Source organism: Paramormyrops kingsleyae, chromosome 5 (genome assembly GCF_048594095.1).
Source record: "Paramormyrops kingsleyae isolate MSU_618 chromosome 5, PKINGS_0.4, whole genome shotgun sequence".
NCBI classification, from domain to species: Eukaryota; Metazoa; Chordata; class Actinopteri; order Osteoglossiformes; family Mormyridae; genus Paramormyrops; species Paramormyrops kingsleyae.
Window position 1 is genome coordinate 24,655,805 of NC_132801.1, and position 13,055 is coordinate 24,668,859.

Here is a 13,055-nt window from a genome sequence, read left to right on the forward strand (position 1 = left end):
TTCGGCCCATCGAGCTCGCTTGGGGAGAACTTAACTAATAGCTCAGAGTTGTTAAAATCTTATCTAGCTCTGATTTAAAGGAACCCAAGGATTCAGCTTGCACTACGTTATCAGGAAGACTATTCCATACTCTGACTACACGCTGTGTAAAGAAGTGCTTCCTTAAATCCAGTTTGAAATGTTCTCCCGCTAATTTCCACCTATGGCCACGAGTTCTTGTATTTGAACTAATGCTGAAGTAACTATTCGGTTGAACAGCATCCAAACCTGTTAGAATCTTATAGACCTGGATCATGTCCCCCCTCAGTCTCCTTTGCTTGAGGCTGAACAGATTTAGCTCAAATAACCTTTCCTCGTATGACATTCCTCTAAGACCAGGAATCATTCTTGTGGCCCTACGCTGCACCTTTTCTAAGGCCGCTATGTCCTTTTTAAGATATGGTGACCAAACCTGTACACAATATTCTAGGTGAGGTCTCACCAAGGAATTGTATAATCTTAGCATTACCTCCCTTGACTTAAACTCCACACACCTGGAGATATACCCCAACATCCTATTGGCCTTTTTTATTGCTTCCCCACACTGGCGAGAATGAGACATGGAAGCATCAACATACACACCAAGGTCTTTCTCATAATCAGCTACCTTTATTTCAGTAGGTCCCATAAAATACCTGTACTTTATATTTCTGCTCCCTACATGGAGTACCTTACATTTGTCTATGTTAAATTTCATCTGCCAGGTGTCAGCCCAGTCACTAATTAAATTAAGATCCCTACAATTGTATGCAAAAGTTTGGCCATGATGGCGAAACTGCATGGTTCAAAACATCTCTGAGTGAAAAGAGCACAGCTTTTGGAGTATATAAACTGTACTGTTACATATTTGTCCACATTTCACTGCATAATTTCTACTTATTTGCTGAACTGATAAAAACAGTAAATGTGGCAAGTGCAGAAGTTTGGTCCCCTTCCAGTTGATTCATTTTCACTTATTTAGAATATTTTCTGGAGAAAAATGGTATCAACCAAACAGAAATCAGTAACAATGTAGGGGAAAAATGGAAAACATTTGAAGAAAATAATATTTTTGCAAAGTTTTATGCATTGATCTAGCGTGTGTGTATGTGTGTGGATAAGGTATATTTTACATTGTGGGGACGAAATGTCCCCCCATTATGATAAAAACCTGTTATTTTGACATTGTGGGGACCATTTTTTTCATGTATGTGTGTGCGTGTGGCAGCTTGTGCCATGATAAATATTACAAAGGTGAAACAAAGATTTATAAAAAGTGTGAAAATAATGTAAATATGTACGTATTTTATGTCGATATAACAAGAAATTACTGTGTATTTAAACACTATATACCGTAAATGAAGTACGAATTAGCATATAAAGGTTAAAATGCACAATGATTTCTTGTCATATCGGCACAAATGCACATAAAATACGCATTCACGTTGTTAAAACAATCGATTGCCTATCACTATTAAAGGTGAATGTGTACTTGCAAGCTAATGCCCTGGAGTCCATAAAGAAACTGAGGTGGAAAAGAGCTTGGATATTTCAGCAAGATAACAATCCAAAAAGTACGTACAGGCTTTGGAATGACCTTTGCAATCCCTAAATTTGAATATGATTGCAAAGTCTGTGGGGAGACATAAAATATTTCTGAGCTGTAAGTTTTTGGAAATGATTTCTTCCAAAAGAGGTTTTACTAAGTAGCAACTGACAGCTTTTGCACATGTCACGTTCATTGTTTTTCAATCTGTTAAATTATAAATGCCAGTTGTGCAGAAATGTCACATTTAAAGTGTTAAATTCTTTTCAGTCAGGAATTACATAAAACGTTGAATCGAGCACTTTGAATAGGGGTGGCCAGGACAAAATCAATGTACTTAAAAATCATATACCTGTAGTGATATATGTACTAACGTAATGAAGGTTGTACATACGGGCAGTACAGTCGCTCACTGGGTTGCAAACCTACTGTCTAGGGTGCTCCCTGGGATAGGCTGCAGACCTCCCATGACCCTATACAAACAGCTAGAGGACAGACTGATGGGTTGATGAGTTGACGGGTAAATCACAGTCAACTCCACAGGTGAGTCATATTAAACTGAATAACAATTAACAGTATGTGAGTCTCAATGGCGACATGACTAAACATGACAGCAAAATGACAGGTGCATTAGTCACGAATGAAACGTTGGGAGGAACCGTGTCAAAACACTGAAACTTGTGCCAGCAAACAGCATTGGCAAAGTCAAAAGCTGGTGGACACTTAACAGGATGGTTGCTAAACATGAAACAAACCACAGCCTCAAAAATGACCCAAGGTAATATCCTATGTTAAGGAGCATTAAACTTGTGTGTAATATTGTCTGATGAGCTGATCATGCAAACACTCATCCATCCTGATTTTCTCATATTGGAATGTGATGTCTCCTTAACACTACTAAAAAATTTGAATGAAACAACTTCCAAGGCTTTTCCATCACCAATTGTAATGGGAAGTTGTGGAGTGATAAGTGCAAAACAGATTTCTGCTTCCTTTATCCTGAAAAGACCTGGAACATCCCACTACACTAAGTTCAAGGCATGTATGACTGTTTATATACTTTGTTGGTTACTTGATATTTGTATATTATTTGGTGCTCACATAATTATGTCAACCCCTTGAGTTTTCTAAACTAATTTTTAAACTGTATATGGTCAGCCAGGACTGGACTGAAAATTCACATTAGCAATGTCTGTGGCACTGTTGCAGGAACTAGATATTTCTTCCAGTCTTTCGAGCAGCCTTGCCATAAAGTATTGCCTCGTTATCCACAGCATGTGATTCACACAACATCCAATCAAGTGACAGCTTTGTATTACTTCACATCACTATGAATAACTTAGAAATACTATGATATGAATATGTACGCATGCATTGTTTTTCACTGGAATCTTGCTGACAATGATTGCCACTTAAATGGGTTCAAACAAATGTAGTATTAGCGGGTCTGAAGATTGGTGACACAGCGTGGATTTTCCATATCCTCCCGCGCCTCCCAAGGCAGTTTGCTGAGCGCCTTGGAATCAAGTAAAATGCTACACTTATTGCGATGCCCCTGAGCAGATAACCCATGTCAGGGGGGATGCTTTGAGCTACTTCGGGTTTTACGAACTACTTTAAAACTGAAAGGCTCCTGTGCTTAGCTACATAGGTCAGTTCCTCTTGCTCTTTTACTAGTTTGTTTCTTTGATTGAAAGACTCACATTTCACATTAACATTAGTGGCACATGTGTAGTTACTGGAGATTGACCAATCAGCACACAGCAAGAACTCAGTGCTTAAGTGAAATTCAGACCCTGTTAACTAATACAGTAGTTTACAAATCCTGACCAAGCTTCTTCCCTGACATGGATTACCTGGTCCCTACCCTACTTGATTTGAACCAGCTAGGTTTAGTTCAGGGGTGGCCGATCTTATCCGCAAAAGGCCTAGTGTTTATGCGGGTTTTCGCTGCAACTCCCTAATTAGATTACTAATTACAGGACTGATTGGCTGAAGAGTCCTCACACCTGGGTTTGAACAGCTGACCTACAGGTTATCCCAAAAACCTGCATACACACCAGCCCTTTGTGGATCAGATTGGCCACCCTGGTTTAGTTTGTCTGTCTTGATTTGCATTTGCTAGTATCCACTGCCATTTCACTTTGTTAGCACAGTTGTTAGTCTTTAACATTCTTCAAAGTGAGAACAAATCCCTTTGAAAACTTTGTTGTGTAAAAACAAATTTACAGTAATGGAAACGCAAACTTTTATCTGTTCAGGAGTATCCAGTAAAAAGAAACACCTGCCATTCTTAATGGGAAGACCAAAGGAGTTCTAGTACAAAGAGCAACTGCTCCCCTAGGAACCTTCCTTCAGCTACGCTATGATGAACATTTGAACCTGACAGGAATTCTCAATGAGCTCCTATCCCTCAGAAATTCATTCTCCTGACTCACATAACTGTATGCTTTCCCACACCATCATGCCTAGCTCACAGCCACATCTCATCAATCCTACCCAAAACCAGGGGCATAAAAGGAAGTCTAACAAAAAGTCACCCCTTGGTGAATTCTAGCAAATCAAATGTCTTGGACCCACCTCCTCTACAACCTGATTGGCGATCTCTCTGAACCAATCATTTTTGTTTCTGCCCTCAGAACATTTTTGTGTAGTAAAACTCCATGCTCTGTTTATGCAGCAGTCTCCATGGATATCCAGAGATAACAGTAGTCTCTTTTATACACTGCACTGAACTGTGCACCTTGACATGGCAATGATAAATACTCTGAAACAAAAGAGATAAGTCCACTTCATGCAAATAAAAGCTAGACATATCTTGCAATGTACAGGCTGCAGATCTAACTGGCCAATACAAGCAAATTATTTTATTTTCATTTTGTTTATAATAGTACAAGTTTATATTACTATTAATTACCTTTTTCTATATTTTTCCTTATTTAACTTAAGGAAATTTAGCTTGCACATACTTTTCTGAAAGACACTTTGAAAAGGAACCAAAAGAAAGCTAAAGAAATTCTAACGACAATTTTTGGGTTTTATGTGTGGGACTCATAACTTAGTGTATGCAAGGTTAAGCAGAGAAAAAGTGTGTTGAGGCTTGAAAGAATGATCACATCCGAGTAGGATGCAATGAAACTGTAGTGTGGGAGGTGAGGTTATAATCAAACATCTGCTATGGTATTTATAACAGGACAGCAACTTTTGAGCTGGTTTCTTGTTCTACTGAATGGATCAAACATAACTAGATTATATAAATTGCAAGATTCAAATACAGCTTTTACATTTTGTTAAACCAGATTTGTTAGAACAGACCTTTATTGCTTAAAATGTGACAATGAAATAGCTAAAGGATTTATTGATGGAATTAAGGAAAAGTGTCACGGATACCGTCCTTTGCACTGTGAAAAAAAATACGTACTAACAATGCACCTGCAATTTAAAGCGGGTTTTGGAACACAGCATATGCAGTTATAATATTCAACAACTATGGTTTAAGCATTTGTAAATATAAATACATTACTTAAAAATTAGGGGGGCACAGAGGTGCAGCGGTCTCTGCCCCGGCTCTGTATGTGTGGGGGGTTTGTTCTCTCTGGGTTTCATGGGTTTTCCCCCCCACAAAAACATGCTAAGGCAGAGGTTTCCAACTGCAGTCCTTAAAAGTTTATGCCTGAGGTCAAAGGAAAATACACGCCCTCTGAACAAAATGTTGAAACATGCTACAACCAAAAGTCTCTTTTGGAAATAATCCTGATGGGGGCTATAATACTTTTTCCTAGAATTCTGCACAAATCGTCAAAAGTTTCAAATATGCCATTCAATACATGAATGCAAATATGACCGTCCAATTTGAATTTCTGATTTTAAGCATCAACAAACATTAAATCAGAAACGCTCCAAAGTGACCACAGCTGTAACAGCATGAAAGGAAACCACTAACCAGGGTTATGAAGGGGCCTGGAGTCTATCCAAGGTAGCATATAACAAAAGGCTAGGTAACACCCTGAACAGGATGCCAGTCGAATACAGAGCAAATACAGGCTCAGTCTATGAGCAATTCACAGATACCAATTAGCTAAGCTACATGTCTCTGACCAGCAGGAGTAAATCTGCACGATATACGGAGAACATGCAGACTACACATGCAAGACAGAACCAGCAACTGAACCCCAAACCTGGAGGTCTGAGGTAACAATGTTGCCCAGCAATATATCGTATGTCGTGCATGAGCAAAAATCACCAGGGCTTCAGATGGTGGGCAAAACATTTGGCTGACGCCAGCTGTTCTGCACTATACAAACATTTATTCACGCGCACAATTTGGTAAGCAGTTTAGTTGTATAACTAAAATATTGAGGCATTTCATGACGCCCAAAAGTTAGTGATCAGTATAAATTCAACATATCCGTTTTGAAAAATGTGTCAGACTTTAAACTGCAAAAAGTACCATCACACCACCGACATTTTTACCTTGTTTACCCTCAAGATCTCTCCTCATAAAAGATGCGGCTGCTGAGCTCTTTCTTCACCGCCATTTCAGTGCATGTTGCACTGACGTATACCAAACCATAGTATACCAGACCACAATTATGTGGCATGCTCCACCAATGAAACTTAAACAAAGATGCCAAGTTTATTCAGATTACTGACTTTTGAGCATCACAAAACGCATCATTAATATTTTAGCCATACTACTAACCTGCTTACCAAATTACGGGAGTAAATCCATGTCGGTATAGTACCGAAAAGCTGGCATCCAGCCAAATGTTTCACCCGTCCTCTGAAGCCCTGGTGATTATTGTGCATGTATAATATAATATCGATATGCTATTGCCCAACCCTACTGCCTTTTGAGCCATCCATACAATTTCAGGTCATCTGAAATTTCATTTCAACTAATACTCACCAGACTGGAAAGCATAAATGATATAATTCTTGTTCGAACTGTGTACTTATTTTAATGGCCATTTTTATACATGTCAGATTTTCACAGTTGTCCGTCGTTGGTGGAGCAATATTAATACTAATTGTTAAAACAGACTATTGTACAACTTTATTTGGGATGTGACAATAAAACACTGGCCAGCCAAAGAACCAAAACATGCTCTCAAGACAATGGATTTCAGCATAAAAGGTAAGCTAGGATATACCACCTAAATACCAACCACAGATCAAGCAAGCACAAAAAATCCATTTCAAGCCAAAAACTGACGCATGTCCAGAAATCATGGAAGACTGGCTGATAAGATGCTGCCAAGGAGCGCACGGTCTTTCAGGGCATTCTCCACATCCCTCTCTTCAACCTTCAGAGACACCTGGAATGTTAAAGAAAACATCTCAACCTGCAAGCAAGGCAGAGTCATGCAACAGTGCTACCCATTAAGTCATGAAAAAGACACTCTCTTTAGAACTAGTAAAATATTTGCAATGTGCCTGGAAAATTAAAAGTTTTAAAGATACTTGCCTGGACAATGATTTTCCCTATACAATGTATAAAATGTAGCACAGTGTCTATAAATGCAGCGCATGAAGTATAAAATTCCGACACCGTCTTTAAAGCACTACAATTTCAAAGTTCATTCTTTTTCAGTCAGTTTAAGGTTTGGTTATTCTGCCATGGTTTATCAGCTATACATCAACCCACTAGGTGGCAGTCAAGACATGCATAAAAAAAGGGGGGGGGGGAAAAAACTTGTAGGAACAAGCTAAGAATGATCAGTCAGTGGATGTACCTTTGTGAGGCGTGCCTCTTTGGCCTTCTTGAGGGAGAAAATCCCTCTGCTCTCCAGCAGACTGCACAGAGACAGACACTCGCTTTGGCCTATACCCACCACCTGCTTCTCAGTACACAGACGACTATATGCCTCCTGAAGCTGGAGAAGAGGGATGGTAACATTGCTTGTTAAAATAATTCATCTTAACTAAATACTCTACTGTACAACACCTTCTAGACCCTGTAATGTGCTCACATGGTTCAATCATTCTGACTGGTCTACATAAAGTAATGCTTTACACCCTATACTGTGTATCACAATCCACTGGGACAGAAACATACATGATGCACTGAAACTGTACCTCTCACCCCAGCTGATCTGATCCGAATCATAAACGTAATCAACAAGGGCTTCACCTTTCCAAGATGGACTTCACGACTTTTCCCCTGGCGTATCAGCATCAGTAGACAGCAGACCAGCAGCTTTTGCTGGAGGGGGAAGCTCTCGTCGGTCCCTCCTCCTGCAGCCATACGATCCCCGTACACCTCGGACAGCACCTGCGCCACCTGCGGGACGCTCACTCGCAATTCTGCAAGCAGAGTGCAAAAGATCCCAAGTTCCCAAATGTAGAAGCGCTACATGCTCCTAAAAAAAAAGAACCATTAGCACTAAAACTTGTCATGTTTTGCTTCCTATCACAGAGTAAAATGTTTTAGTTCTACCAACTGATTATCACACATTTTGGGAACAGTGGTGTATTGAAATATAAAATTTGCCAAATGGCACATTTTGCCACGGGGACCTCTCCCTGGCTAATTTGGCTGCCGACATTCCAAAATGTTGAAGAAACACTGCTTTTAAAAATACCATAGAAGTGCTACCAAAATTGTGGCCCCTGAGATGTGACGACTGCATGCACGTAACTTGACAGCGATATTACCGTCACATATCGTGCAGTATTAGCGCCGGCAACTCCTACCTCTCTGTTCAGATGATTGATTAGACATGTTGGCCCTAGACTCCACCATCTCCACAGCCCTCCTACAAAGCAGCAGTATAATATAAAGTCACATATTAATATTTTCTTAGTCCAGGTGTCAGTCTCTAGGCTGATTGCAGCATCTGCACAAAAGGTTTAACACAACGGTAAAGCATCTCATGCTATAAAAGCAGGTTTATGGAACTTTCCGGTTTAAGGTTCTTTAAATAACAGAATTCATGCCCCATTATGTTGAAGGACACGAGACGTTACACAACTACTTACCTACAGATGTCTAATGCTTTTCGAGCATCTCCTGAAACTGCAGACACTTTTCTGGCACAAAACTGCACTGCGGCCGTGTCTAAGACAGCGTTACCTGAAACCTGACACGTACATGCAGCTTTAATGACTTGCAAAATCAGTAAACAGCAGCATGACATCTTCAGGTTGTTCCTTTCCCCTTAGTAATGCAACACCTTTTTTGGGCTGTGGGTATCGCCAATAACACGGGAGGTAAATTACGGAAGTACCACAAAAATGTAGCTTAGTATAGCGCAAGGAAATCACAGAAAAAGGCATGACTTCAGCCGCAAAGTTACACGTGGACACGAGCACGGCTGAAACAAGATGACCAAGCTCTGCTGAGCAGAAATAAGCAAAGTGCCAAAAAAAAAAAACTATCAGGTGGCCCATAAACTGCACAGAATTTTAGTCAACATGCAAAATCCTTACTTTTGAGAGTCTATCCTGAACTATAGCGGTGAGCTCCTGTCTGCTGTAAGGTGGGAAGTGAAGCAACTGGGGCCGACAGTTGGGTCGAGCCTGTAATCGGGGCAGGATGCGATCCGTCAGGTCCAGCGCATTGGCAATACCTTGGAAAGAAAAAAAAAAAACACACATTTTGAGAAGTGATATGGAGAAATGTCCTTCTCTCAGTCAAGGTACAGAAGTTCCAGAAACAAAATTTGCACCCCCACCAATGCAAGTATTCCCATGCAAGAAATAACGCCTTAGTGCTCACCAATGAGACAGAGGCGAGATCCAGGCAAGTGAGGCCATTCAAAGAGTGAATAAAGAACGTCCTGAGCTTTGCTATCCAACTGATCCATTTCATCTAGGACCAGAAGTCTGAAGGAGAAGGAAAGACAGGTGTTAATACATTAAATTCACCAACCAGAAGGTTGGCATAAGCAGTGCAACTTACACTGTAGGGCCTGCTTTGGTTAGAAGCTTTTCTAGACATCGGTTATCCGCAGAAATCCCAAGCCGTTTGCACAGCAGGGGAAATATGGAGTGGGAAGTGCGCAGTGTCATGCAGTTGACGACTATTGTCTGCACAGCCCGAAGATCACTCTGAGAAATACATCACAGAGGGAACACAATGCAAATAAAAAACAAGCACAGGCATGTAGGACATTATTCTATATTAGGCAAAGACAGAGACCCAAAACACAACGTATATTAGCCAAATATTCCCTTTCAACAAATTAATCATATGCTTTTAGAATTTGTAAACATGACACTTGAGATGTTCTGTCACAAACATGACAGCCTTAAAATGATATATGACACACTAAACAGTAGCAGTCTACATCCTACTCAACATTTGACCAAACTTCCTCATTAAGTTTACAGATTCACTGAACGCAAAGTATTCTGTTGATGGCTAAGCAGTCAAACATGCATGTGGGTTGCAGGTGCAGTTCGTGCGATTCGTACAAGCACAGGTACAGACGGGTACATAGCATTTCTTTGGGTTCTGCATATCCTTTCTTGCCCCCCATGAGAGCAAAACCTTAATTCCGAGCACAAGGTCAGCATTTTCTAGGCCCATCAGTGATATGATTACCTTCAGTCAAGGGATACAAACCAGCGACCTTCCGAACACTGACAAAGACTTCTAACTCACAGTGCTACTGTTTGCTGTTGCCCCTTTTTGTTAACCTAAGAGACCGTTTCACATAGTGCGGGGACAGGCTTGCACGCGCTGTACAGATCTGCTTGATAAACAAAAGCGAACTAAGAGGTTTTAACACTGACTGTAATAACGGGCTTAAATATAATTTCATTATTACTGATCTACTGTAATCATAGCAGCTCCAGTCTTACCTCCATCTCTTCCAGTATACAGTTAAGGCAAGCCGTTTTGCCTGTGCCCGGTGCCCCAGAAATATAGAGGCTCGAAGGAAGTCCTTTCAACACCCGCTCCACCAAAAAGGAGCGGATGGATGCCCGCTCAGCTTCCCGCGAAAGCAAACACTCCGGAACTGTTGTGTGAAGGGCCTGTTTCACATTCTGATAGAGAGACTCTGAAACAGAAAATTGTCACAAATTGTGTTGCGTTCATACATGCATATAGCAGTGCTACTGGGGGCCCAAGGATTACCCAGTTATGCAAAATGTACTAACCTTCTTCGGAAAAGAGTCGGACAACAGGTGCGCGTTTCCCAGGGCAGGGCCGGGTGCTGCCAGGAGTCTCCGCAGAACACTTTATGGGCGAGCGGGAGTCCAATGTCTCCTGCTCAGAACGGGTGGACTTGGGGGAAGCTGGACCTTTGTGCTGAACAGAACAGACTGGGCTGTTCTCATCGAAAGCCAGTTTGCGGGGTGAAGATGCTGGCAACCTTCGGCAGATCACTTTTGGAGGCGATCCCTGAAGTTTTGAGGGCAGGTTGCACCCATTTTCGTCTCCTTAAACACAAAAATATTACCATAACAGATATGATATGAGGCTTCGAGGGGAAAAAAGGTAGGATGACAGAGACCAGCACTGACCTGTGCGTTTCCGAGGACTAAGGGGCAAAACGCCTTGTCTGGGGCTCTGTGGGGCACTTTTGCTGTTTTTCACAGTGGTAGCCTTTGAGGGAAGTGACTGTTGCAAAGCACTGTTGAGTTTTATGCTGCCAGGGTTAGGAGACTGAGCCACATTCTTCGGCGTGGAGTTCACCCTGGAAGACTTCCTGCGGGGGAACTGCAGGGTGGGCTGACTCTGAGAACGAGTGCTGGGCATCTTCGTTTCTCTGAATCAAGGAGAATTATGAAAAACGTTAAGTTTCATGCCGAACTCAATATGCAAAAAGACTGACGACAGACAGAGGTTCAGGAAATTGTATTATGTGAACACATGGTGGCATCATAGAAAAAAGCAATCAACTAATGCTTGAATTAAATCTCTAAACTACTTTTATATTGTAATGCAAAATATGAGGCACTAAACTAGTGATGTGTTTTCATAAGTGTATCCTAATATAAGTTTAATAGTGTGAGAGAAGTTGCTTTCTTAGCGATTGACATCACTAAATACTTCATTAAGGAGCCATGTGTGAAAATAACCGTTGACATAAAAATATATTATTTCTACTCCGACAGGCCTAATGCCAGTAGAATGCATTCTAATGAAAACAATTAATATTAATTATAGTTATTGACCAGACCAGACAAACAAGACGGCAAGGGGCAGATCACGCCTGAAATGGCGAAAATACGTCGTCACGTCGCAAAAATTACTATACGAGACTAGATATAAAATGAATGCCTAAATAAAATGTTTAATGATAGTTTTCACACCGCAATACAATACAAAATTGCAATCGTACCATTAAAATGTTTAGCTACCGCGAAACATTTTGCAAAATAGTTCAGACTCCCGCGACAAGTTGGCCTTTAGCTGATGTCCTAATTTCCAGGCGCAGAACTTACAAGCCAGCTTTAAATACAGAAACAGTCATATACAGCAACCTACCATATTTTGCCAGTTGTGAATTAAGGTAAGCGTATAAAACTGTAATATTAACGAAGTTCTCGTTCATGAAGTGCATACCTACCTTTTGTAGCAGCAGCAGAGCACGACCACCGGCGTCCCCGACTAATGAAAGCAAATGGTACTACAGAATTCGCGCGAAACCCACACAATATACGTCACCGCCTAGCACTGGCTTCTTATTGGTCGGACCGAACGATTTCATTGGCGGAAAATATCCCGTCGCGCCAATTTTTAATAACAGAATCAGAGTTGAAAACAATAATACCACAAAAAGCTTTAAAGAACAGATACATCTGATACACTTCTTGTGGATAGGCAATACTTCTTCAGAAACAAGTTCTCTTTTATAAATCGGTTTTATTCGTGTTATGTTGCTTCGTTGACTTTACACAGCTGCCATTCTATTGCGGGACTTTCTCTGTACGTTTCACTGACGCGAGATTTCAAGTGGTTTCTTGAGGCGGGATGAAATATCAGTTTTATGAAATACGTAGCCAGTTGTTTGTATGCTAGTTCATAAAGCATGTATTGAGATACCACCTAATCATGTCAAGTAGGACAATTTGAGCTAGGACAAGATTTTAAAAAGTATCATTTCAATAGAAAAGTTGGATTTCGTTTAAGCGCTGAGCTCTTGCTGCGTACTGATTGGTCAATCTCCTGTATTCATGTATATTTCACTTACGTTAATAATATGAAACAGCTCAGTCAGTCTTTCAGTAAAGGAAATATACCAGTCAAAGCACAAGAACTGAGCTATTTAGCCAAGTAGAGGAGCCTTTCTGTTTTAAAGTAGTTACAGTTTCTGATATAGACTAAGTGGTAACCCTAATAGAGTTGCTCATTTGAATGAATAACATCAATCCTCGTTGGTCTTTGTTGTCTTATTGACTTAGGAAACGGCTGGAGGTTCTATTTCAGTTATATATGGGCATTTACTAATTCCTCTTAAATCTGCTGTTCTTCACCTCTTTTCCGCAGTTAAGTTAAACAATCATTTTGGCATTTAATAATTTACCGTTTATCCAG

General features: G+C 40.6%; 1 protein-coding gene across 2 annotated transcripts; it reads right to left on the minus strand.

Annotated features, from left to right (window-relative positions):
• Positions 1–6,499: 6,499 nt before the first annotated feature.
• On the minus strand, positions 6,500–12,191 carry cdc6 (cell division cycle 6 homolog (S. cerevisiae)). Of its 2 annotated transcripts, none has more exons than XM_023835759.2 (12): positions 12,088–12,191; positions 11,039–11,283; positions 10,673–10,954; positions 10,373–10,572; positions 9,468–9,616; positions 9,285–9,391; positions 8,996–9,135; positions 8,546–8,646; positions 8,261–8,322; positions 7,698–7,870; positions 7,300–7,440; positions 6,500–6,882 (listed from the first exon to the last, which is right to left on the minus strand). In XM_023835759.2, the coding sequence occupies exons 2-12, from the start codon at positions 11,271–11,273 to the stop codon at positions 6,793–6,795; spliced, it is 1,680 nt and encodes a 559-aa protein (XP_023691527.2). In that variant the 5' UTR covers positions 11,274–11,283; positions 12,088–12,191; the 3' UTR covers positions 6,500–6,792. The 2 variants fall into 2 exon arrangements, with proteins under 2 accessions (XP_023691527.2, XP_023691528.2); XM_023835760.2 differs by lacking the exon at positions 12,088–12,191 and adding an exon at positions 12,006–12,064.
• Between the last annotated feature and the right edge of the window lie 864 nt (positions 12,192–13,055).

Coding starts and splice junctions, on each gene's coding strand:
- cdc6 (XM_023835759.2), bottom strand. CDS start 11,273: ATGCCCAGCACTCGTTCTCAGAGTCAGCCCACCCTGCAGTTCCCCCGC. Junction 9,617..10,372: donor GTATACTGGAAGAGATGGAG/GTAAGACTGGAG, acceptor TGTATTTCTCAG/AGTGATCTTCGGGCTGTGCA. Junction 7,441..7,697: donor GTGAAGTCCATCTTGGAAAG/GTGAAGCCCTTG, acceptor CCTCTTCTCCAG/CTTCAGGAGGCATATAGTCG.